At 36.2% G+C, this 26,718-nt stretch overlaps 1 protein-coding gene across 8 annotated transcripts in view; it reads right to left on the bottom strand.

Moving 5' to 3' along the window:
- Positions 1 to 26,718, bottom strand: part of LOC149555614 (uncharacterized) — a 44,972-nt gene that overhangs the window by 9,962 nt on the left and 8,292 nt on the right. For 7 of the 8 annotated variants that reach the window (XM_089829737.1, XM_089829740.1, XM_089829736.1 and 4 more), the window contains exon 3: positions 11,584 to 11,658. In XM_089829737.1, coding sequence (XP_089685863.1) covers positions 11,584 to 11,658 — 75 coding nt within the window. Of the gene's footprint in view, positions 1 to 11,583; positions 11,659 to 17,143; positions 17,527 to 26,718 lie in introns of all 8 variants that reach the window. The other variant, XR_016364531.1, reaches the window with a different exon arrangement.

Genomic DNA, 26,718 nt, shown 5'->3' on the forward strand with positions numbered 1-26,718 from the left:
GCTTCATGTTTTTGCATGTGTACCCAGAACAAGAATTTTATTGGACCAATGTGTTGTTGGGTGTCGCAGATTAAATTGGGCTTTTTCCTTGATTCAAAGTCTTAATTTTTAGCTATTTTGAAAGATCATCAATGGTGATGACCTTCGAGACTGAAATTTAGCCCATGTATGTTTCTTGGATTTCCTTTGAATGTGGGATTGTGAATTAATTCTATGATTGTGACAAATAAGTAGTTTATATTTGTTGATATCGGATTCACCTTGGAATCCATGCTCCTGGCAAATGGGTCAGTTGAGTGAACTTTGTATATTAGTGTTTGGCTATGGTACCGGGTTCTCATCCAAGAACCTTGATCCGGGTCCAAGTGCAAACTGGATTCAAGTTTACATTATGGAATGTAGCAGGTCTGAGCAAGGTTCTCGTTTGGAATTGTGGATCCGCTTAGGTCATTCATTGTTTTCCTACCACGAACCTTGCCCAAACTCGCCATATACCATAATGCGAACCCAAATCTACTTTGCACCCACATTCGATTAGAGGGTCCAAGGTGCAAACCCGGCAATGTAGCCAAATAGTAAATACTGATGCAACCCACAAGTCCAAATACGAACCTTACCTAGACTCACAATGTATTCAAGGGTAACCAACGTGGACTCGAGAGAACCCCAGGGGACCCGCAACTATTAAGTTAAAAAGTGGGCCCAAAAACAATTAAAATGCCCTTTTTTTTCTCCTAACCGTAAAATGACCCTAATAAGGAGGCTCCAAACACACTTCATTTCACATTCTCTCTCACTTTGCTCTCTCCATCTTGCAAGATTGAAGTGCAGTGATTGTATTTGAAAGAGATCGATTGCGAGTTGCAAATACCTTTCAAAGAGCAAATTTAAGTGTTTAAGGTATGCATTTCAACCATATACTTTAGTTTTTTGATAGATTGTTTCAAGCTTTTGTTTTTTCAAGTTTTTGAAGAAGTTTTGAAGTGTTTTTTTCCCATTTTTGTTTTATATTGCAACAATGAGTAGTCAAAGCTCCGTGGGTGGGCCTCAAAAATTTAAATTGATAAAAGGTCTCCTCTATGGAAATACACTACAAGAATTCCTCAATGTCCTAGAGGTGGGGGCTTTGTATAGAAATATGATATCTGCAACTCAGATATAGAAGCTCCTACTACCAACTAAAACTTCATTTTATGGGTCCTTGAGGGTAAAGGGATAAATATGTATGAGGGTCCACCAGGGGAGATAAGGGTCTACCACCTAGACAAATAGCAACATTTATTAAAGAACAAGAAGATGCAAATAAATTAGTTGGAAAAGGAGAACAAAGAGGTTACACTTACAGGAAAAAAAACCATTACTATCACCACCCACTCAACCAGCCTCCAAACATCCCTTCTTGCATATGCCTTCTAGGGAGGATGAAGATTTAGATGAACTACAAGTCACTACCTACAAGACAAGCCCACTAGATCAAGCATTTCAAAATGAGGCAAGAGATATTGTTGCTCTATGTGAATGGTCTTCCATTCAACTTAGTGAGGTCATTCTATTGGAGGGAGATGATGACAACAATACATAATGCACCCTCTGGTTACCAAGGTCCTAGATTTAAAAAGGTGTGCTCCACCTTATTGCATAAATAGAGGAAAAATGTAGAGTCCCAATCAAAACCAATTAGAGATTCTTGGGTTCAAACAAGTGTATCTATTGTATCTGATGGATGGCAAGATTGCAAAAATTGTCTATTGATCAATGTTATTGTTGTGTCCCTCAAGGGGGCAAAGTTTTTGAGGCAATTGACTATGAGGGGGAAGTAATGATGCAAAGTTTATCCCCGAACTCTCATTGATTCCATAGAGGCAGTGCATGGTGATAATGTTGTCCAAGTAATTACAAATAATGCAAAAGTAAGGTTGTAGGTACTTTGGTAGAGGCTAGATATTATCATGTCTTTTGGATGCAAACAATTGGCACCCAAGTTACATTTGCTTAATTTGGTGATGCAAACAATTGGCACCCAAGTAGACTGGGTGAAACAAATTTATGAGGGTGAGGAGACTCAAATGCTTGTGACAAACACCATATATCACAAGCAATTTTCATAACTTTCTCCATATTGGAACTATTGAAGGTAAATTTTAAAATTTAATTTATTTAGTTTCATTTATCATTTTATATCATGTTTTGCACAATAGAATAAAATAATTTGTGTTGTTTACATATTTTAAATGTGTTAACGTAATATTAGCATGTTCTTAGGTGAAGAGCCTATAACACAAAGGTAAATTGTGAGCCTCTTATGTAGGAGGTCTTGGGTTTCAGTCTACTTGAGCTTAATAAATAATAATTAGCCACAACACATAATAATAAATCTTGGCTTCAGCCTCTGACCGATCCGGAAAAAAAAAAACATGTTCTTAGGTGGCTGAAACACATTTTGTCTCTCATACAATCATCTTGGGACGACTTGTAAAGGTAAAAGAGGCATTGCCACAAATGGTCATTAGCAACCAATGGAACATTTGGAAGTAGCCCAATAAAGTAAGGGCCAAAAACTCAAAGCAATGATACCGGATGATGATTGGCAAGGTTGTGTGGAGTATGTAGTGGAATTCACCGAGCCAATCATGTCCATGCTTCGTTTTGTTGACACTGATGAACCATGCCTTGGCCATGTATGTGATGCCATGGACACCATGTTGGAGAGGATAAAAGTGATAAGTTATAGATTTTTATTTATAATGCATTCCTCTATCATTGTTTATTGAGAGATAGCTAAATTGACATAACTTAATTGACTACATCAAGATAGCTTACATGAACATCATTTGATATCACAAATGATACAAAGAAAAGAGAATGATCCTATTTTATAAAAAGATGGAAGTGATTGTTCTCCATCACTGGAACACTATAACCACAGTTCTTCACCTCCTTGCCCATCTCTCTCTCCTAGATACTATAGTACAGAGGTACTCACTATTCTTGTAGAGTACCACCATATATAGAAATGTTGAGGTTGCTAGTGGGTATAAGAAAGCACTTCAGCTATTAGGAGAGAATTGGATTATTCATCTCAAGAAAAGGTCTTCTCCTTCCTGCTAAAAATGACCAAAGTAGAATGGACATGATTACATGGCAGTACCTTCATGGTTGGGATTATGTATACCTCCAACCTCTTGCCATTAAGATCCTCTCACAAATAAGATTTTAATTTTTTTCTTTTTTTTGGGGTCACTAGCATTGCAGAATTTAACACTACGCATTCTTGAACTTATCTTGTATTTTTTATTTTTTATTTTTTTTCTCTCCAAGTTGCTAGCTCTTCTACTACTAAGTGGAATTTGAGTACTTACTCCTTTGTCCACTCAATCAAACATAACCAGCTGGCTGCCAAAAAAATGAGGACTTGGTGTTTATTCTCAACAATTTCTGTCTTGTGGCACGCAAGGATCCGAAATACAAAAAGAGGGCAAAGAAGTTGCGGAGCATAGCACTTGAGTTCGCTGACTTGGATATGACCATTCACGATCTTGCTAGAGTCACTCTACTTGATGTGGATGATGATGAGGAGATGACACTTGGTGGATCTAGTGTTAGCGAAACTGGTTTGGGTGATAATGAGGATCTACTAGCAGCTGTAGAAAATGAAAATCCTATAGACGATGATTTTTTTGATAATCCCCTTAATGGTTGATCAAAACTTTGATTATTGAAGAACATTATGTTGTGATGTGAAGCCTAATCACACTCAGAGATTTATTCAGCACTGTTTCCCCCCCGATTATTTCCACAGGGGTTTGGGGGCAACACCCCTTGCGGGGTCCTAAGGCAGCGCAAATCACTCTATTATTGTAAAAGTCGTTGGCTGTTATTTTTCTATTAGACGACTTATTCTAGCCCTAATTTTGCAAGCAGCAAAAGCTTGTATAAAAAGGCTTAGGAATTTCATAATGTATGATGAGATTGTAGCTTCTTGCAGCGATACTGAGTTATAAGGGATTGTAGATTGTGATCAGTAGATCATAATAATATTGGCCTTGTTGTTGGTGGACGTAGCCCAGGGATTGGGTGAACCACATTAAATCCTTGTGTCTTGTGTTTTCTTTTGTGTGATTTATTATTTTTTGGTATTGGTTATATTTGCATGTAATTATTATTTCTGTCTATGGTTAATCCTAAAAGTGGTATCAAAGCCAAATTGTCGTCATTTTTTTAAGCTATCCTCTACAAAAAGTCTCACAGTCAAGTGGGAGAGATGGCAGACAAGAGTAAACTGAAGGTTGAGAGGTTTAATGGGCAGAACTTTCAATTATGGAAAATGCAAATGGAGGACTATCTTTATCAAAAGGATTTATGGCGGCCATTAGAAGGAAAAGCCAAGAAACAGAGAACTTTGACAGATAAGGAGTGGGAAATTTTGGATAGAAAGGCACTTGGAAGTATTCGATTATCCCTAGCACCATCAGTGATATTTAACATTACAAAAGCGAAGACGACAGAAGAGTTGTTGCAAACCCTAGCAAAGTTGTATGAAAAGCCCTTCGCTTCAAATAAGGTATTTCTCATGAAGTGTTCATTTAATATGAAGATGGCAGAAGGTGGATTTGTTGCAAATCATTTAAATGAGTTTAATACGGTTACTAGTCTATTATCTTTTGTGAATGTCAATTTTGACAAAGAAATTAGGACTCTCATCAGAAAGCTAGAATGGCTTTGTCATGGTTGTGAGTAATTTTGTTTATGGATCTAATACCTTAAAATTTGATGATGTGATTGGTGTTATTCTGAGTGAGAAAACTCCTAGGAAAACCTCAGGTGGATCTACATAACGAAGTGCTTTGACCGCACAAAGCAAAGGCAGAATGACTGAGAGAGGAAGTAATTCTGAAAATCGTGGCAAATCAAGAGAAAAATCAAAAGGGAAGAGGTCTCAATCCAGAGGAGCAAGAGATTGTTGGTACTCTAGAAAACCAGGGCATAAAAAAACAGATTGTTGGACTTGAAAGAACAGTGAAGGAGATAAACAAGATGGAAACAAGGAGGCAAATGTGGTAAGTAACAAATCCGAAGAGGATGCCTTGCTTCTTTCCATAGAAATTGTTGATGATTCTTGGGTTTTAGATTTTGGGGCTTCATTTCATGGTACACCCCATCGAGGTTATTTTATTGATTATGTCCAAGGGGAATTTGGGCTTGTTTATTTGGGGGATAATGAACACTGTCAGATAGTTGGAAAGGGAAAAGTTAAGATTAAGTTGCAGAATAGGAATTATTGGCTACTACATGAGGTAAGATATGTTCCAAGACTGAGTAGAAATTAAATTTCAGCAAGGCAACTGGGTGATGAGGTTTGCGTATTTACTTTTAATGACAAAAATTGGAAGGTTTCAAAAGGTTCCCTTGTGGTAGCAAAAGGTGTGAAAATAGGCACCTTATATCTTTGTACAGGTAATACTATTCCTTCTACTTTAATTGTTCCAGAGAAAAATGAATGTTCAAAAACAGTTGCTACAGTTGAGCAGGGAGAACAAATAGTCATTGTAGATTCTGCTACAGCGCTATGGCACAACATACTTGGGCATGAGTGAGAAAGGTATGAAATTACTTCATTCAAAGAAAGCCAAGTCTGAAATGTGTCAATATGGATTTATGTGAAAGTTGTGTATGGAAAACAAAAGAGTGAGTTTTGTGAAGAGTGGGAAGGAAAGGAAAAATGAGAAATTAGAATTTGTGCATACAAATGTATGGGGACCAACTCAGGTATCTTCCCTTAGTGGCTCTCATTATTATGTTACATTCATTGATGATGCAACTAGAAAAATATGGGTTTATTTCCTTAGACAAAAATCTGATGTATTTCAAACTTTTAAGAAATAGAAATGCTTAGTTGAAAATGAGACTAGTAAGAGATTAAAATGACTCATATCAGATTTGATAATGGTGGTGAGTATTGTAGTTATGTATTTGAAGATTATTGCTCCACTAATGATATTCACAAACAGAAAATTGTTCCAAAGACTCCACAGGAAAATGGAGTGGTCAAACGCATGAACAAGACATTAATGGAGCGTACAAGGAGCATGAGGTTGCATGTTGGGCTGCCCTTAAACATGTGGGTCGAGGCTATCAATATTGTTGTATATTTGTTTAATAGAGATCTCTCTACTCCTTTGGGTTGTGGTATTCCAGAGGAATCATGGACTGGTGAGAAGGTGAGTTATTATTTTCTCAAAACCTTTGGTTGTGAAGCTTTCGCACATATAGATTCTGAAAATAGAACCAAGTTAGAAGCTAAGTCAAAGAAATGTGTATTTGTTGGATATGGCATTGATAAATTTGGTTATAGGTTTTGAGATTTTGAAAATTTTAAAAAGCAAAAATGTCATATTCAATGATAAAGTGTTGTACAAAGATCTGTTGCAACAGCATTAGAAGAAAGAAAATGATTATGTAGTGTTGGATGATACTCCAAAAGATGATGTTCCAGTAGTTCCTCATGCTCTGCAACAACCGCACCAACAGATACCAGACACCTCAGTGAATGTCAGACGATCAACAAGGATAAGTAGACCTCCAGAAAGATTTTCTACCTCTTTGTACTCTATTTTACTAACTGATGCTGGTAAACCCAAATGTTATGATGAAGCTGTGTAGGAGGATACCAAGATTTAGTGGGAGTCTGCGATGACAGCTGAAATGGACTCCTTGCTAAAAAATCAAACTTGAGATTTATGTAGGTTGTCTGCAGGTAAAGGGCATTACAGAATAAATGGATTCACAAGTTGAAAGAAGAGGATGGATGTAAGAAAAATTTTACAGCTAGGTTAGTTGTAAAAGGATTTGCACAGAAAAAGGCCATTGATTTTGGTCAGATATTTTCTCCTGTTGTTAAAATGACTTCTATTCGTACTGTTAAGTATTGTGGCTACTAAGGGTTTGCATTTGGAGCAACTTGATGTTAAAACAACCTTTCTTCATGGTGATTTGAATGGAGAGATATTTATAGCACAGCCATAGGGATTTGAGGTCGAAGGTAAAAACTTAGTGTGCAAATTGAAGGAAAAGTTTATATGGCTTAAAGCAGGCACCTCGGCAATGGTATCTTAAATTTGATAGTTTTATACATGAGCATGGTTACGCTCGATGTCATTCTACCCATTGTGTTTATTTTAAGACGGTAGACAATGACAGCTAATTTATTTTATGTTTATACGTTGATGATATGCTTGTAGTTGGGTCTAACATAGATCACATGAAGGGGTTGAAATGATAGTTAGCACATTCATTTGCTACGAAGGACTTGGGGGCAACAAAACAAATTCTTGGTCTGAAGAATTGCATAGATAGGAAAAATAGAAAATTGACTTTATCCAAGGTACCCTATGCTTCAGCTATAGGAAGTTTGATGTATGTCATGGTATGCACTGGGCCAGATATTGCACATGTTGTGGGAGTTGTTAGCAAGTATATGAGTCATCCTGGAATTGAACATTGGAATACAATCAAATGGATTCTCAGATATTTGAGAGGAAAATCTAGTTAGTGTTTACATTTTGGGGGCTCTACTACTGATTTACAGGGCAATGTTGACTCAGATTTGGCAGGGGATATTGATATCAAGCAGAGAACATAGGTTATGTATTTACTGTTGGTGAGACAGCAGTGAGTTGGGTTTCTCGGTTACAGAAGGTGAATGCTTTATCTACTACAGAGGCAGAATATGTTGCTACTACAAAGGTGGCCAAGGGGATGATGTGGCTTCAATTCTTCATGGAAGAATTGGGACACCCACAAACAGGTAATTATTTGTACACAGATAGCTAGAGTGTCATTCGTCTTGTGGAGAATTCTGCTCTACATTCAAAGACAAAACACATACAGTTGTGGTACTATTTCATTCGGTCAGTTTTGGATGATGGACAGTTAAAGTTGGAGAAGATACATACAAATGATAATCCAACAAATATGTTTACCAAAGCAATAACAAGGGAGAAGTTGAACTCCTCTTCAGCTTCAATTGGTCTTCTAGACAGAACAAAATAAAAGAACAACAAAGTCCAAGGTGGTTTGATATTCCAGTGGGAGCTACAAGTTTAGCGATGCTATGATCAGTCTCCAAGTGGGAGGTTATTGTTGTGGAGTGTGATTAGTCTTTAAGTGGGAGATTGTTGTGGAGCCTAATCAAACTCGGAGGTTTATTCGGCGTGGTTTCCCCCCAGATTATTTCTACAAGGGTTTAGGGGCACAGGCAGTGCCCCAGGTGCATTCCCTGTCGCAATACAAGGTGAGGTCGAGGGGCAACAACCTTGCGGAGGTTGCCCTCGAAGCCAAAAATGACTACCATTGTAAAAGGCGTCGGCTGTTATTTTTCTACTAGATGATTTATTCTAGCCGTAATTTTGCAAACAGCAAAAGCTTGTATAAAAAGCTTAGGAATGGGGATTTCATAATGTATAATGAGATTGTAGCTTCTTGCGGCAGTATTGAGCTGTAAGGGATTGTGGATTGTAATCACTAGATAATAATAATATTGGACTTACTATTGGTGGACGTAGCCCAAGGATTGGGTGAACCATGTTAAATCCTTGTGTCTTGTGTTCTCTTCTGTGCAATTTTTTTTTCTGACATTGGTTATATTTGCATGTAACTGTTATTTCTGTCTGTAGTTAATCCTAACACATTATACATTGAGTCATGTTTCAACTTTCAAACTTTCATGAACTTTATTTTAATTTAGTAATTTATCACAATGATTTTTATTAGAATGATAGAATCATGTTTTAACATTTATCTTTGGCATTTGGCATTGATCAATAATCAAGGATCATAATATGAAATGATTTAGTTTTACACTTTTGTATATTTATCTTATTTTCTTGTATATATAATGCATATATATACACACACACAAACCCTTACAAAATATAATGATTTTTTTTCCCTCAATCCCACAAACCGAATTCTTGTACTCAAACCCATCCTTGAGCCTGAACTCATAACTTAGGTGTTTGTTCATGCACATGCCATGTTTGCACTATTTTAACCTTCCTTGTCATGTTTTGTCACTTCTTATGGTTCTTTAAATGTTGTTGAATATGCCTCTATGCATTCAAGATCGTGAGCTATCGCTAATCTTGGATGTGCCCAATTCAATGTACCTCGGTTGGGAGAAAGCTTAAAGCTTGTGTTTTCGCGGCTCATGTTGATAGCCATTTCTTTCATTGTTCTTGATTATCATTGGGGTGTGAGACCATTCGTTGTGTGGATGCACAATGTTGAGACTACATTCAAGTATGTAGTAAAGCTATGCTCCTGTGTCGAGTTTAGAGTGATCCGAACTCTTATCGAGTCCAATCAAGTGTACCTTCTCTTGTCTTTGTTGCATGGCATGGCATCTCTATGCATTGTGTTTTTTTAGCATTCCATTATTGACCAGTAGGTGCAATATAGTGGGATGGAGTGGCTCTCCAAGGTGGGTTGGGACACAAAGTGATCCTAGGGTAACCCTTGGTAGAGTTCTTAATAAGAGTTGATAATATAATTAAATAAAATGGGGTAAAACACGATTTAACGCTAAACTAACATCGGTATTGTGGTAATCCCAATGGCATGGAGTTGGTATAGCTATGGCCATTTGCAAATGTTGAGCTAGCACAATCGTGGTTGTTTGCAGATTTTGAGTTGATGTAGAAGAGCTTCCTTGCTGAGAAAAAGAATGCCCGAGACCACACGAGCTTCCACAATCCTTCTGATGAAACTCCATTCTTGAGTTTCAATACCATACCCTATCTAGTTTTGAGTAGTGACGTGGACCTACTTGCATTTTGTTAATTGTTTTCGTGTGATTGCAATGGGATTTTTGTACCATTCTCTGATCTCCGCATTGATTAGCGCATGTTAACCATTCTTGAGTGTGTATCTTGTGCGTGTGGCGAGGTGACTATCTCTGCAAGCACAGTGAGGTGGGCCCAAGAGTACCCTTTGGTTGCGTGGTGTCACATTTCACTGCTAGGGAGCAGTATACAAGTGGCAGTCTTCTTCCAAAAACAAAGCTTCGAGCATGATGCACTCCTTCTAGCCCCTTGCTTTACATTTGAGTGATTTACATCTATATGTTGATATGTTCAATAGATTAGCTTTTATCTATCATTTGTTGATAATGAGTGTATGTGACCTTGAATTATGCTATTTGGTACTCCTCAATATGGAGTTGTTCATATTTGGTCGGGCATTGGAGCTGACATTAGTTGACTTTCAAATTTATGCATGCTTCAAGATTCCTATGCATTTATAGCTTATTCTTGCACATATACCTTGTATTCTTGCACATTCATTTATAAATCAAGTGCATTTATTACTCCTTGGCATTTGTTTTGGCAAACCTATGCATCCATTCATGCATTGCTCCATGTAACATTGGTTTTGTGCATTCATTCTAAGAATGCTCCTATGCATCAACAGTTTGATTTTCCCTTAGGTCTATGTAAAAATGGACCTAATGGTTGGATTCCTTGCATCTTTGGGATAATTTTCATATATCTACATTTCGTTTTCTGGTTTGGTTTAATGTCATTTAGTTCACTTTTCAATTTGGGCTTAAAATGAAACTAGTATTGGATCATGCTAAGGATGGACTTGTCTCCTCGGTTGGTGACTGTAGATGATGGTTCGGTCTTATCCCATGAGGTTCATGGGTGTGATTTGGAGTCTCATGTAATGGCTAAGAAAGTGAATGATTGTTCTTCCTAGTGTATTGGGTTGTCATGGAACCCTTGGAAGTACGTTTGAGTCTCTTGCGTAGGATCGCAGTTTACTTCTGTTTACATTTAAATATTTACTCATGCTTAATGTTTATGGATGCAATTGCGTTCATGGCATTAGTTACATGTTTCAAAAATAAATTGTTTAGTGCATGTTTAACCAAGTGTTTTGATAGTTCCTTGGTGGGGAATTACACCACCACTTAGGGTCTGCAAATAAGGGAACATAGTGTAGCATTAACTAGCTCTAAATTTGAGAAAGAGCCGCTACACAATAATGGTATCATCTATATATAACTTGCAGTACCCAAAAACTAGGAAGGTTTTCGTGTCGTATGCAAGGATATCACATGTAAGTACTCAATGCATGGGTTAAGGTTGCATATAAATAATAAAACCTTAACTTTGAGGCTAAATGGCCAAAACCAAAAATGGAATGATTTAATCTAATAACTATGCTTTCACAGAAAATTTCCAATTGCAGAAACAAACCAGGTATTCTAGCCAATTTGCCTAAACTCTAAAGTTCTGAATCTTTTACAAGTTGTATTACATTAAATAGCAGCAGCATCCAAGTAATTACATATCCGACTTCAGACCATTATACTACCTAACACATTTGTTTTTAGAATTATTTAATAATAAGCAAGAATGACCCAAGGTAACAGAGGTATAAGTGAATCGCTATCGCAATGATCGATAAGTATGCCAAAAAGGCAACTTCTTGAAAAAGCTAGAACTAAAAAATAAGATCCCATTTTCTGGCTTCCAAATAAACTAAAAACACACATTAATTTGTGAATTTTTCTATACTTACAAAGCGCAAGAAAACCACAACTGTAAGTGCACAAAGACCACCAAGTAGAATATGCAGACCACTCTTCGCTGTTTTCTGCATGTGGTTTTACAAAATTCAGAATGCTATTTAGTTATTAAACATGTGTTTTACCAAACATTAAAGACTAAAATCATATAGTGTGCACATAGCATCAAGATAAACTATAACAACAGACACATAAGTCCAAACAACTGCATTGTACACTGCTTGCAGAATTCATGAAGATGTTATACTTTGAGAAATAAAAAATACCTACATGAACTGGGGGCACAAATAGGGCAAACAGATTGAGCACCATTCAAACATGTAAGGTGGTACTTAACCGACTGTCCTACTCCTTATGCTGCCACCTTCACTAGAAATCCAATTTAAATATGCTCAAGTATAGCAACAACAAGGTTATTGTTTGTATTCTTTGACAAGTGAATTTAACAGTATTCTGTAGTGAGATAACACACAAAAAAACAGCAACATGCATAATTTAAGTCTGCTGCCTTCTAAAGTGAGCTAAGGCCTAATAATAAGAAGAATAGATGTGAAATCCATAAACATTCCATTATCTACCTAGCAAGGAAACTCTGTATTTGATGTCAGGCTCGCAATCACTGCCGACTTTACTGGCAAGGATGTATATTTATGTGCTTTTGACATAAACCTTATGAATCAAGAGTTCAAAGTGTAATAATCACAATTTGTAAGTGTCCACTTGGACTGCACATCTATGAAACAGATTGGAGATGTTTGGAATTTGGTTCCTTTCAATTACTAGTTCCATACTCCTAACCTCAACAGCTAGAGTCAAATTATCTAGGGTACAGATTGAAGACCTCCCTTATAATAACAGTGAAAGTTTATAGTTTTGTGCACTTCCTAGCATGAAAAACAATGGCATTTAGGAGGCCAAAAACATCTATCCAACAAGCAAGACAGTCATCTCATCACAAGAGGCAGCCTAATAAACTAGTGATCTCCATATGTTGCTATGTTTAAATCCTACCACAGGACAGCTTGACCTAGGATTGTGCAAGTAAAGGAGCTTAGAAAAGAAGAAAATAGTTTATGTGCAATACAGCCTATGACCTTAGAAGACAGCAGAACCTATAGAAGAACATAAGGCAATCTACGTAGAATGCCAAGATTGCTTGGTCGAGTCTGTTTGACAGAATATCTAGAAAATCCCAAGTCAAGTGGGAAAGACAGACTGCAAAAAAAGAGATCTCTCATCAGTCAATACAACCTAGAGAAGGTGGATGACTTGACGAAGTAGACTAGCCAGGGAAGTCTGGAAGGAAGAGGATGCCAGATCATGAATACAGCCTGCATTGAAAAGGAAATCCTCGTGCTCAAGACAGCCCAAAGAAAGTGCTCAGGCAGCCACTTGATCGGGATTATTTGAAGCAAACATAAGCATGGCCTGGAGAGAGTATAAGATGGTCCAGAGAGAGAATAAAATTGCCTTTGAGAGAGAGATAGGCAAATCTCATCAAGACAGTTTAGAAAAAGGCTAAGATACCTAGAGAAACTGTTAAGACAGCCTTATCAACATAGTTTAGAGAAAGGGATAAGATGCCTGATGAGAGTACTCAGATGGCCTCATAATGACAACCACAAGTAAGTACTAACTAAGAATGACATTTATATGAGAGCAAGACAACATACTTGAGAAAGATGCCTAAGCAAATCAAGGAAACCAGTCATGATGCAAGGGACTGTAAGTTCTTCGGCTTCCCCAAGAATATCCATTATGTGCAAGAAATATGGTCACCATTGTAGATTTTAATATTTTATCACAAATGGTATGAGATAGTTGTCACTACCACCAAGAACCTAATCTTGCTTTTACTAATTTTGGATCCAATCATAATTAGCAACTTCTGAGACTGGAGACAAACACTTCCAATCACTTACACCATTAATGGAGATAAACACATCCATTCACAAATAATCAAGAATTGTGATTGTGGACATACACGATCAGCTACAACATAAAAAGTGTAAGAACCAAGTCTTTATTGTGCATGCAGCCACCAATGTATACCATAGCCACTCTGATCATAAATTATATGAGACAGTTGTCACTCCCAACTAGAAACTAATCTTGGCTTTAGTAATATTATAACCAATCATAAATAGCAGCTCCTGTGACGGGGGACAAACACTTCCAACCACTTACACCATAAATGGGGACAAACACATCCATTTACAAACAACCAAGAATTGCAATTGTGGACATACACATTCAACCACAGCACAAAAAGCTTGAGAACCATGTCCTTGTTCCATATGTTTCCACCATTATAGATCATTGCCAAACTGATGACAAATGATATAAGATGGTTGTCACTACCACTTAGAGAGTCTAGTATTTTTGGCATAAGTAGTTGTCACTGAAACAGTTTCACAGCCCCATTGCTAGTGACTGATGAGAGGCAATTGAATGTCCTTTAGACTCTTGTGCTTCCATTCTCTAATGAGTGTGCTACTTAATAAATATATCTTTGAGACTCATTTTTATAATGTTCCCCCTCAAGATGGACATTAGGTACAAGTGATAATGCATCCAATTACAATTGAAATAATAAAACTTTTATTGTGACAAGTAATGACACATGAAATGAACCCTATTCTAAACAAAAAGATTCATGTTGACTTAAGCAACTTAAACAATGGACCCTACCTAACTTGACTTTAATCTTGCTTTACATTATATTTGGTTTGATTTTTTGACTATGAAACAAAATATCCCTATAAGAACTAACGAAACACTAAACCAAGATAATTTATATCAACAATTTAACTTCCAATCTATAGACACTAACTTTGAAAACCTTAACTAAATAAAACTAAATTACTAATTTAAAGGACTCACTTGACTTAGTGACAATAGATATATCATTAATTTCTTATATAGTTAGTATTAGAGTAAAATCTCTTTAATTTTGTCTCTCTCTTATGTAGATTTACTTCTATTTCTAATGGTCACTCTTCTTCTCTAATTCCATATTCTCTCTTTGTTCAACATGGAAACTTTCTCCTTCTCTCTTCAGAATGTTTCTATTTCTCTCTCTTTGTTCATTATAGAAACATTCTTGTGTGTACTTATATATATATATATATATATATATATATATATAGATCATTTAGAATCTTTGTTTAATAACACATTCATTATTTTACCATAATATGGTGTTAGAGCTTTTTTTTTTTGAAAAATAATAATTTCCTTATTGAAATTTCCCGAGTTATTTTTTTGAGCTAGGTTTGAAAAATCTTTAATTTCTTTATGAAATTTTTAGACTCGTAAGATTTTCAAAAATCTTTGCCAAGGTGTGTTCAATTTTTTGCAGGAATTCATTTTTTCCTTCAAACCCAAGTAGGGTTTTAGGGCATCATTTTGTGTTTAGTTTTTTGGGCATCTTCTATCTGGTCTGCAACGTCATTTTTGGGTGCTGATGTATTTTTCTATCCACGTTTTGTTACAAAAGACCTCTGCAAATTCGTGGCAATTTTTTCTACTAATTTGAGCTAGTTTTGGGGGCATTTCAACCTTCTTTGTTGTTTTTAGAGTTGTCCAGGGTTTTTGCAATCCTCTATCATTGATTTCCAACCATAAGAGTTCCATTTTCCACCACTTTTATAGTCAGATCTGCCATTTTTTTGGTTTTTCAAAAATGGCTAGGGTTTCTTTCAAAACTCCCTTTTCCCATGTCTTTTTTTAAAAGTTTTTGAGATTCTTGGTGGGTTTTTATAGATTTCAACTAGGTTGAACTCCATTTTTTGGGGGTGCATCGTTTTTCATGCCTCAATTTTCGAGGCACCGGATTCAGAACCTAATTTCAAATTCTTTTTGGGTTTTTCATGCTCTTCTAGGTGCCCTTTCATTTTTCCTGGTCTTCCGTCAATCAGCCTAGAAGTTAGTGCTATTTTTGATATTCATGTTTATTTGCATCGAAAACCGTGTCATGGCATCTCTCACCAATCTTCTCTCTGAAGGTAGTCAACGATTCAACAGAAACAACTGCAACACCTAGAGGCAAAGAATGATGATGATCTTCGAGTACCGTCGCCTTGCGGTGCTTGTTCTAGGTACCAAGACTCATCCTACCACAGTCCATGCCACTCGAGAGAAGTTTGATTAGTGTAATTGTGAAATGATTATGTTTATTAAGCTTTTAGTTACTGATAATCAGATGCCTCAAGTACTATTTGGCAAGACAACTGCAGAGATCTAGAAAACACTTAAGGATCTCCACGAGACATCAGATAAAAGCAAAGCCTTCTTTCTGAAGAATCTGTTATTCTCTATTATAATGGATGAGCACATGTCCTTACAGAAACATCTTCTAAAGATTAAGGACATTAGAGATCAGCTTGAGGCCATTGACCGTACAATGGAAGAAGAGGATATGGTGGTCATTACGCTGAAAATTCTACCATCATCCTATGAGCACTTTATTGAGACGCTCAACATTACTGCAAATAATGTTGACCTTAAATTTCCACATTTGTGCTCCAAACTTTTGTAGCAAGACCATTGGGAATGATAGTTTGGCAGGAGTGCTCCTTCATCCTCCTCTAAACAAGCATTTTCAGCCCAATCCTTTAAAAAGGATAAAGGCCCATCCAGCCATCTGCTCAATCTCATAATAGCTCCAAGAAGAAGCAAATCTGATGCAACTATTGACACAAATTTGTCATGTGATCCAAGAATGCAAGACTCGCATTGCTTCTGCCCAGTGGAAGCAGGGAGGCTCTCATCCATAGGCCAATATTGTAGAACATGCAGAGCTCGCTGATCAGCCTGAGTCTGCCTTTTACACCTTTTGAATATTCTCCTTCAATTTTTTTGTTTTGAAGTTAGATTGACCATTAAGGGAGGGTATTAGAGTAAAATCTCTCTAATTTTGTTTCTCTCTCTTCCGTAGATTTACTTATGTTTCTAATGATAACTCTTTTTCTATGTTTCCATACTCTCTCTATGTTCAATATGGAAACTTTCTCTTTCTCTCTTCAGAAATGTTTCTATTTCTCTCTCTTTGTTCATTATAGAAACATTCTTGTGTATACTTGGATATATAGATCATTTATGATCTTTGTTTAATAACACATTCATTATTTTACCATAATAGTTAGATATTATTATTAGAAATTAAACCAAATAAAACATAAACTAACTTCTATGCATTGAAGATAAGGATTAGATGCCAAATTAGAACTCATTGTATCCATTGGAGAAACATTATGGAAAGCAATAAAGCTACTGGAAGCCTGAAACTTTCATAAATATCTTCTCATTGCTGTCCCTGCTTAGCCATACTTTTGTTTCTATTCTATATTCATGCTCAGAAAGCAATAAAGCTACTGGAAGCCTGAAACCTTCATAAATATCTTCTCATTGCATTACCTAATGAGCCATACTCTTGTTTCTAATCTAAATTCACACTCAGAAATACTTATTTTGCAAGAATATAACTAACTACTCTTCTCTTTCCCATTAGACACAGATGCTTTGGCAGATTTTTGAGAGATGTAGCACCACCTCACAATCTTGACACACAACATGGATACTCAGATTGATGCTTCCTCTGTTGGTGAATCTTCAATCAAATCAATTCAGTATGTCACATGTCTCATGAATCAAGAAGAGACAACAAGATATCAAAGCACCCTTGTATGGTTGCAACAATGAGCACAGGGTGGGTGTGTGGGATAAGATCACGAGTCAACAGCTTCACTTCTTTTGCAAGACACTCAGAAGTGCAGGTTCTTCTTCAGAGATGTGGATTCGTTCCTCATCAATTTGCTTCACACAACTCATGTAATTTGAGGCTCCGGCAACATATTAAATGCTTTCACTCCAATACAAGAACTTCTAAGAAGCTTGATCACTAAGAAAATCTCCTCCGATCAACAGCAGCCGGCCTGAACTCAAAACAAGAAGTGCAGGTAATACTCAATCACTAGAGATGAATGTCTTGACATCAAATATTCTCTCACACTCATTGCATCTTCAATTACATTCTCATCTCACAGCATTACAACAAGCTAATTGAAATTCAATGCTACTTCTGGCCTTTACTATCAACGAATTAGCTTAATCATCAAGTCAAATAGCTTTCCACAAACAAACAGCGAATCACGTCAAAACTTGACACTGTATCCTGCTTCAAACAGCTCATTGAATACAAAATACATATCCAAAACATTTATGGGTTTTATTGTCCTCTTTATCAGCTTTCCAAAATACTTCAAATTTTTTATTTTATTAAAAAATGAATAAGATATCACAATTTTCCTGAGATTGCAGTATACTGATAAATAGACGTTTCAAAATCAAAACCATTGCTCTTACCAACTTGCCTATGCATCAGTTTTGTTCAAACAATAATATCCATTCTCCCAATTTCACCCAATCTTCCTTGAAGGAGGCTTAATGGATGTTCAGACAGAGAGATGATTACAGTTCTGATACAATCTAAGGAATATGCCCGAGTAATGTAAGTCAATAATTTTATTCGCCAAATAATAATCCTTCTATTCTACTCATTTGCACATTCATTCAAAACATATTTATAAATTTATAGGAATATAATCTCCTAAATTATAGGAAAACAAGTAGAACCTTCTATAACCACTCTTTTACTTAGAGAAGTTGTTCTAACAACTTGTAGTACAATCCCATACAACCAAATAATATAAATTTGCACACATTATATTTTAATTAACAAACCTAATAAACATAATGCTGCAATTTTCCTAACAATTCTTGTCAAATTGATCTTTGACTGAATTCGATTCACTTGAACATTTTCCCCTAGATCACTGATCTCATTACTAGAAAATTGTTAAGTTCTACAATTTTTCTGACACTATTTGAACCCTTCAAAAAGGATCATTACATATCATCTTAGAGAATCCCTTGAACGCTCTACCAAAATGTGTGAGCCTGTACACCTGTTCTATTGACTCGATCATTGCTTCTCTTGATAACTGAAAAAGTGTAGGAGTTGAAGCTAAGAGCAAGAGTTTTGATTACTCTGTCTGGGCAAATTATTGAACAGGAACCTAGTTCTGACATCTGCATTTTGATTGTTGATAACCCAGTAGATGAACCTATCACAGATCATTACATATATGGACTTCAATTTCCTCAAAAACTGAGGATAACACTCATAGACAGGCTTTTTGTCTTTCTAGTTATCCTTATTAACCTACAGAGACTTCCTATCCCTTTAAATCCATTAGGAATTTGGCTAGAAAAAGGTTCATAGTTCATACAAACTGCTTACTAATTATTTGTCATACCTGATGATGTTTCTCATGCATCATATTGTTTGCAACTCTTTCGCATCAAAAACTACAGTGGTTCTCAGAGACTTGTCAATTCAATGCAAATTCAATGGATTTGTGAAATCATAGTATTTTGCATCTCTCTCCTTGAAATCTGAACTCTTGCCTTTGCAACCTATGTGGGAAACTGCTTCAGCCTGTTGAACCATTTATTAATCATCTACTGGTGTCTTTGTTTCTTTCAGTCATTTACATCTTCCTCTCTAACTTCATCACAATCAATGGTCACCAATATGAGCATTAGTTCAATGAAACATTACTTGAAATTGGTGGTCACTTATCCAATGTTTTGTATAATTTCCTTAGTTGTGGTGTTGTAGGTCCTTGCATGTTGAAGCACAATTTCAGGGAACAAAATGGAATTAGGAAAAGTAGTTACAGCCTTGGTTCCTGTATTCTAAAGTGGGTCCATTTTCCTTTTATTATGTTCTTTCTTCCTCAAAGTATTTGAAAAAACTTCAACATGCATCGTGCATGTATCTTTGATCAATTTCAATGTTGATGGTTTAACTCAGCTGAAGGGAACTCTGTAACATAATATAGTCCTAGTTCCTGCCACAGTCTCATATCTCTGAATAGCTTATGAAATGATAATAAAAGATAAACTGACTTATTTGACAGAAATGATCCAGCGTACTATATTAAATGTGCATTTCCAAGACCCTTTTCCTCCTTTGGAGAAGTAGCTAAGAGTAAAACATTTACTGCAACCTCAACAATGGAGCCATCTATCCCTTCCCATCTGGCCTGACGCTTAGACGATTTCCAATGTTCTGAAATCCACAGCACCAAGTCTTTGGTGATACTTTTCCCATTCCTTACAAACTGAAACTTATCAAATTCAGACGTCTAGCACCCCAAAATTCTTAAGGCTTTAACTTTCTTGCACTTCAAATGAGTGATACCATTGACTTAACCATTTTGGCTTTATGTACATCTACCCCTTTAGGCCACTATTTTTTTTCTTATTTGCATTGATTATTAACTTAATCAACCAAACATCTACCATTAATTCAGAAGTCGTGATTTTAAAACTCATTAGTTCATCATGGTGTCAATGAGTCCATATCATTGCATTTCTTCCATTTGATTATGCTAAGCTTCCATAAGTTGCCTGGGTGCAAGATGACCACAAGGTCATGGTCAGTAAGCAATGCTAAGTAAATTTCAAGATTGGAAGCTACCAGGATAAGGTGTTGTGTGATATCATAGCTATGGACATATGTCATATGTTCCTGGGTAGGCCATGGCAATCTGACAAGCATGTTGTACATGATGGGCATTCAAATACCTACACGTTGACAAAGGCTGGAATGAAACATAAGCTGAAGCCACTGAAGGATACAAATGAAAAGGTATGTAGTGTTGCTAGAGTCTATTTTGTTGATGGAAAGAAGTTCTTAGAGGGTATGAGGCGTGAGCATATGTATTTTGCGATAATTCCAAAAGATGGCAAAGAAGAAGAAGAAGTACCTGCAGAAGTTGTAGATTTGTTGGAAGAATTTCTAGATATTATATCTGATAATGTGCTGATGGATTACCACCAGTACGAAAGATCAGTCACCAGATGGATTTGATTCCAACAGCCATTTTGTCAAATAAGGCAGCGCACAGAATGACACCAGCAGAAAGTGAGGAGTTGAACAGACAAGTGCATGAGTTGTTGCAGAAGGGGTTGATTCGGGAGAGTCTGACTCCATGTCTTGTACCAGCAATATTAACACCAAAGAAGAATAGAGAATGGAGGATGTGCACAGACTCTTGCGATATCAACAAAATCACAATCAAGTACAGATGTCCATTGCCAATGATGGATGATATTATGGACTGTTTGAGTGGAGCTATGTATTTCACAAAGACAGATCTAAAGAGTGGATACCATCAGATTCGCATCAGAGAAGAAAATGAGTGAAAGGGTGCCTCCAAGACAAGGGTAGGATTGTACGAGTGGTTAGTCATGCCTTTTGGGCTAACCAATGCACTGAGCACGTTCATGTGGCTCATGAATGAGGTACTGGAGGAGTTTTTGGGTAAGTTTGTCATTGTTTACCTAGATGATATTTTGATCTTTAGTAAGATGTTGGAGGAGCATTTGATGCATATTCGAAAGGTGTTTGATAAGTTGAGAGAAAAGAAGTTGTTGATAAACCTGAAGAAGTGCAGTTTTGTGAAGGAGTTGGTGTACCTAGGATTTGTAGTTTCAGTAGAAGGTCTAAAAATGGACCAGGAGAAAGTGAAGGTTATCTTTGAATGGCCTACTCCAAAGAGTGCTACAGAGGTAAGATCTTTTCATGGATTGGCTAGTTGTTAGAGAAAATTCATAAGAGGTTTTACCAGTATTTGTGGACCCTTGACTTAAACAATGAGAAGGGATAGGAAAGAATTTAAGTGGACTATAGGAGCAAATAAGACTTTTAATATGTCGAAATAGAAGGTTACAAAGCAGTCTGTTTTAGCACTTCCAGATTTTAACAAGGTGTTTCAAGTAGGTTGTGTCACTAGTGGTACTGCAATAGGAGTTGTTTTGAGCCAAGAAGGTAGACCTATTGCCTATTTTAGTGAAAAATTGAATGATGCCAAAAGAAAATATTTTGTTTATGATCAGGAATTTTATGCTATAGCTCAGACATTGAAGAAGTGGAGATACTATCTTCTTCCTAAGGAGTTTGTTTTGTATACTGATCATCAAGCTTTGCAATATTTGAATAGTCAAGGAAAATTAAACCAGAGGCATTTGAAAGGGGTTGAGTTTTTGCAGAGTTATACATTTGTTTTGAAACACAGGAGTGGGAAGTCTAACTGATTTGCAGATGCTCTTAGTAGAAGACAGTTTTTCCTGACAGAGATGCAGATTGAGGTGGTTGGGTTCAAGGAACTCAGTAATTTGTATCCAGAGGATCCTGATTTTAGCGAAGCTTGGAAGGCTTGTATACAACCTAATACACTTAATAGGACAAAGTGTTTGGATTTCATAATCCAAGATGGTATGATGTTCAAAGGAAGTCAGATGTGCATTCTCAAAAGTTCTATGAGAGAGAATCTCATCAAGGAGAAGCATAGTGGAAGATTGGTCGGACATTTTGGGAGAGATAAGACCATTGCTTTGGTTGTTGAGAATTATTACTAGCCACAATTGCAGCAAGATGTGAAGAAGTTTGTACAGAGTTGTAGAGTATGTCAGATGGCAAAAGGAGTGAAGCAAAATATGGGATTGTATCGACCTTTACTTGTACCAAAGAAGCTGTGGGAGGATGTCAACATGGACTTCGTTCTTGGATTACCAAGGACACAGCGAGGGTATGATTCGATATTTGTGGTGGTCGACAAATTTTCAAAAATGACACATTTCATTCCCTGCAAGAAGACTAGTGATGTTGTTAATGTGGTAGAGTTGTTTTCCAGAGAAGTGGTGAGACTACATGGTCTACCAAAGAGTATAATTTCTTATCGCGATACCAAGTTTGTTGGGTATTTTTGGCATACATTGTGGAAGCAATTGAAGATAGATTTGAAGTTCAGTTCATCACATCATCCACAAACTGATAGACAAACAAAGGTGGTGAATAGGAGTTTGGGGAATTTGTTGAGATGCTTGGTTGGCGATAAACCAAAGGGATGGGATCTGATTTTACCACAGGCAGAATTTGCATCTAATCATTCTGTTAATAGGAGTACTGGTAAATCACCATACCAGATTGTATATGTGAGCAGTCCCAGAAATGCTTCTGAATTGAGGCAATTGGATAAAGGAGAAACAAGTAGTGCTAAAGCAAAAGAATTTGCTGAACATTTGAACATCCACGAGGAGGTGAGGAAGCACATTATAAAGATGAATACATAGAACAAGGCTAAGACAGATGTGAAACGGAGATACAAGGAATTTCATATTGGAGATGAAGTCATAGTTCATTTGAGAAAGGAGCGTTTTCCAGTTTATGGCCAACCTGCAGTCATGAAGGGACTAGAGCCGACTGATTTTAACTTTACTCAAGCATATTTTCGAATTAATTTGATCTAAACTTGATTTACTTTTCTCATTCCTTATCCAACCAGCATTCTGGAGCAGAAAAGAAGTGGTTTAGAGCAGTTAAAAGCAATCTCACAGCAGGATATCTGTTTTGGTTTGAATATCCTTGTGGCTAAAGAGGCAGTGCCAACAGCATTCAACAGTAGAAATAGAATAATGGGGCGATTTCTAAAAACAGATTAGGGCGACCATGTGGTAGAAACAAGAGCAGTGGCAGAATGCAACTGCAAAATAAGGTAATCAACTGCTTACAGCAAAAGAAATGCTTGTAAAAGTAGCAAAATGGTCCTCAAAGCCCAGCTTGGCATAGATGAGGAAGACTTCAACCTAGCAGAACGGATTCATTTAAGGCTGTAAGAAAGCCAAGTTTCAGCCTTTCAAAGAGGAATATCAGTACAGTTTCCAGCTGCACAGGATCTGAGTTTGTATGAAACAGTCAAACAATAAAAAAAAGTGCCATCATATGATTGTCCTTCACAGCAGATCATATTCCATAGTTTCTGATTTGTGGAAGTAGGTTTCTTTATTTAAATTACTAAGATTTGTTGGTTTTCATTTCTTAAGTTGTGCTGCAGCCATGCTAACAACTGCTATGCTTAACTTTCGTAAAAGTGTCATAAAAATTCCAATGTGCGAACCGGCAATTAGGGTATCAGTATTCATCGAAGGGTTCACAAGTTTCAGAGTGAGGAGCTGCAACAAAATTGCTATCTCCATTTGGTTATATATTTAATTTTTAATTTTCTTTAAAGTTAACTTCCTTCAAGAAACCCTTAAAAGCTTTTTCAGGGGTTTAAGAAAGATTATTCTAAAGATCCAAAAATTGGACGTTTACAACCTATAAATAAGTATTCGAACACATAAACTGAAGATAATGATAGCAGATGCTACACTTATGCTGTTGAAGCTAATCTGAAATCTACCTTTGTAATTTCATAGACTAGATAAAATATGAATACACAAGTGTCAAGCTTTGCATTGATGCCATTTTATTAGATGTGGCTGTATTTTTGCATGCAAAGTGATCATTTAGTCTTTCAAATTGTATTTTGTTGCAATTATTATCCCTTTGAAAATCTTGTTTGCATTGAATAATTGGTCTCTGGCAAAAAGTGTTGATGTTTGGTAGCTTCAGTCAGATAAACCTATGAATGAATATATATATGAGATATAGTTTATATATGTTTGTGTTCATTATATGTGAAATTTAAGTTTATTATTATATGAAAGAAATTTATATATATATGTGTTTGTATTATATATGAAATTTAAGTTTATTATTATATGAAAGAAATTTATATGTGTGTGTGTGTGGGTGTGCGTGTGTGGCTTAAAATAAAATTTGTTATTATATTTATTATCTTATTAACGAATAGACATGTCCAATGAAGGGACATGTCTCTTCATAGCTTATGCTCATTATAAATAAGAGATCACTGTCATTTGGAACACACATACCTAATATGGCAGTGCTTAGTACATTTGCAGCGATCATGAAAAATAACATTGTATCAGAGCTAGTTTGCAGATGTATGACAGTCAGAAAGCAAGAATGAGATTATTTGTAGAGAGATCCTATGACGAAAACCAGAGGTAGCAGAGCATTTTACAAGGACGTATAGAAAATAGGAATCACCAGCTATCAGGGGTCAGAACAGTCAACCATCAAAAGCAGGGAATAATCAGAAGAGTCAGACTTGGAAAGCGTCAGTTCAGGTGAGAAAGATGAAGCCTCTGTTCTCGTCTAAGTTCTTCAAGGCCAAGGACACCCTATGAAATACATCGCTACCATTAGAGAGGATGTGCATACGTACCTTGTGTTTAGTGGTAGTCATGATGGAGCTACAATGGTGTGGTGCATGAGAACCAACTTGGTTGGAACTGTTGATGATGGGTAGGATTATTTTACGACTCATATTATTGTGTGTAGTCATTGATCCGGCATTGAAAGTTACTGTCAGCAGGGTGTATGATAGTGTGTTGGTGACTTTGTGTGGGAGTGATTATTCTGCAACATTGTCTTGTTGCTCTCTGCGATTCTTATGCCTGAAGGATGTTCTTGTGTGTAACATTTAAGTGTTAAAAGCTGTAGCATTTTTTATGGAAGATCACTGTTCTTTTGCAAAGCACGATGATCCTGAAAAGGCCACCTTTGAATACTACTATGGATTACTGAATGCAGACCAACGGGGTGCTCCCAACCTAGGGCAAATTCATACAAGATACCTCTTTGTGCTTCGAAAGATCTGGTCATGTTGATATGTGCTTATTATGTATGCCATCTTATTATGTTTGCCTGGAAGAATTCCTTTATTCCTGCGATCCCATGTGGCGAACGAGCAGATGCATAAAAATTTAGAACATAAGGAAAAAACCCCGCCAGGTAATATGCATAGACAAGTATGAGTCTGACATGGAAGAATAATTATCCACAATTGATAAAGATAGGTTAAGTTTATTGTGTAAAAGATCAAACAATTAATATTTGCAATAGATGGAGCTGTGTATTCAATTATCTCCACATGGCAAGTAAAAGATCCAAGGCGATTCAAAGAGGATAAATACTCTAATTCATTAAGAATGATTGGAAAGCGGAACGTGGTTTGCAAAAGTAAATTTATATCTTGCGCATTTGCTTGGAAAGCAAGACACCACAATGAGGAGGAGACATTATTGTACAAGTCAAATTTGTTTCATGCACTAAGGTTATATAGTGGGGTACAATTGGTAAAATTCACCACTCGAGAGGATAGGCGACATTGATTGAAGAGGGCAGTATTGTAAGTCAAAGGAAGAGTATTTTCATGGATTTATTAAGAATCAAATAAAGGTATACATAAGGTAATTATAATATTGTAAATATTCTTTGATAATTATTCTTACTAAATGGTATAATATAAATGTGATTGTTATATATAGAGAGCGATAAATTTGTACATATATATATATAATATTAAAAAAATTCTAATGGATCATTTCAATATAGATGATTATATAAAATCAAATTTCTAATGTTCTTACAATTAAACTATAATAATATTATTATTGAGAATTATTATTAAAGGTGATTTTTATTACTATAAGAGCTATTTGCCTTAATCTTTTCCAAGGATGTTCTTACAAGAAAACGAAGATTGATATCAAATTCAGAGGGTGTCTGACACTTCTTCAAAGGTAAAAGAGCTCAGAAGATTGATGTTCAAAGGGAGTCTGACACATATATCTGAAGGAGTGGATAGAGGATATGTTTTCGTTGATTTTTGAAGATCTTGATCATATCAAAATCAAAGGGAGTTTTGACTTCATGTAAACTTTTGGTATCATGCGTGTGACTGTATGATTTAATGGACCTACCCCTTGTGTACATCATGAGGAAGTGATGACTTCCAAAGGATCATCATTTGTATTTGCAGAAGTTATTGGAAGGTGACGATCTTATAATAAGTCAAGTCATGATATACATTCTATGTAAATGTTGAAACAGATCATGATCGATTATATTTTGTAAATCAACAACCAAGTGTTAGATGTCATTCACTTGATGGTCTATGAGTTGTTTGTATAGACATATAATAGGTATTTGGTGAATATGATGTATTGATATTCTGCAGGCCATTACCTTATTAAGTAATTGGTGAACACCACATGTTGATGTTCTGCAGGCCATTACTCAGAGTATTTGGTGAATATTCTATGTTGATATTCTGGAGGCCAATAATCATGATATCAAATGTGAT

This window comes from Cupressus sempervirens, chromosome 5, assembly GCF_028749045.1.
Source record: "Cupressus sempervirens isolate cs-2001-9-10 chromosome 5, ASM2874904v1, whole genome shotgun sequence".
Classification (NCBI taxonomy): domain Eukaryota; kingdom Viridiplantae; phylum Streptophyta; class Pinopsida; order Cupressales; family Cupressaceae; genus Cupressus; species Cupressus sempervirens.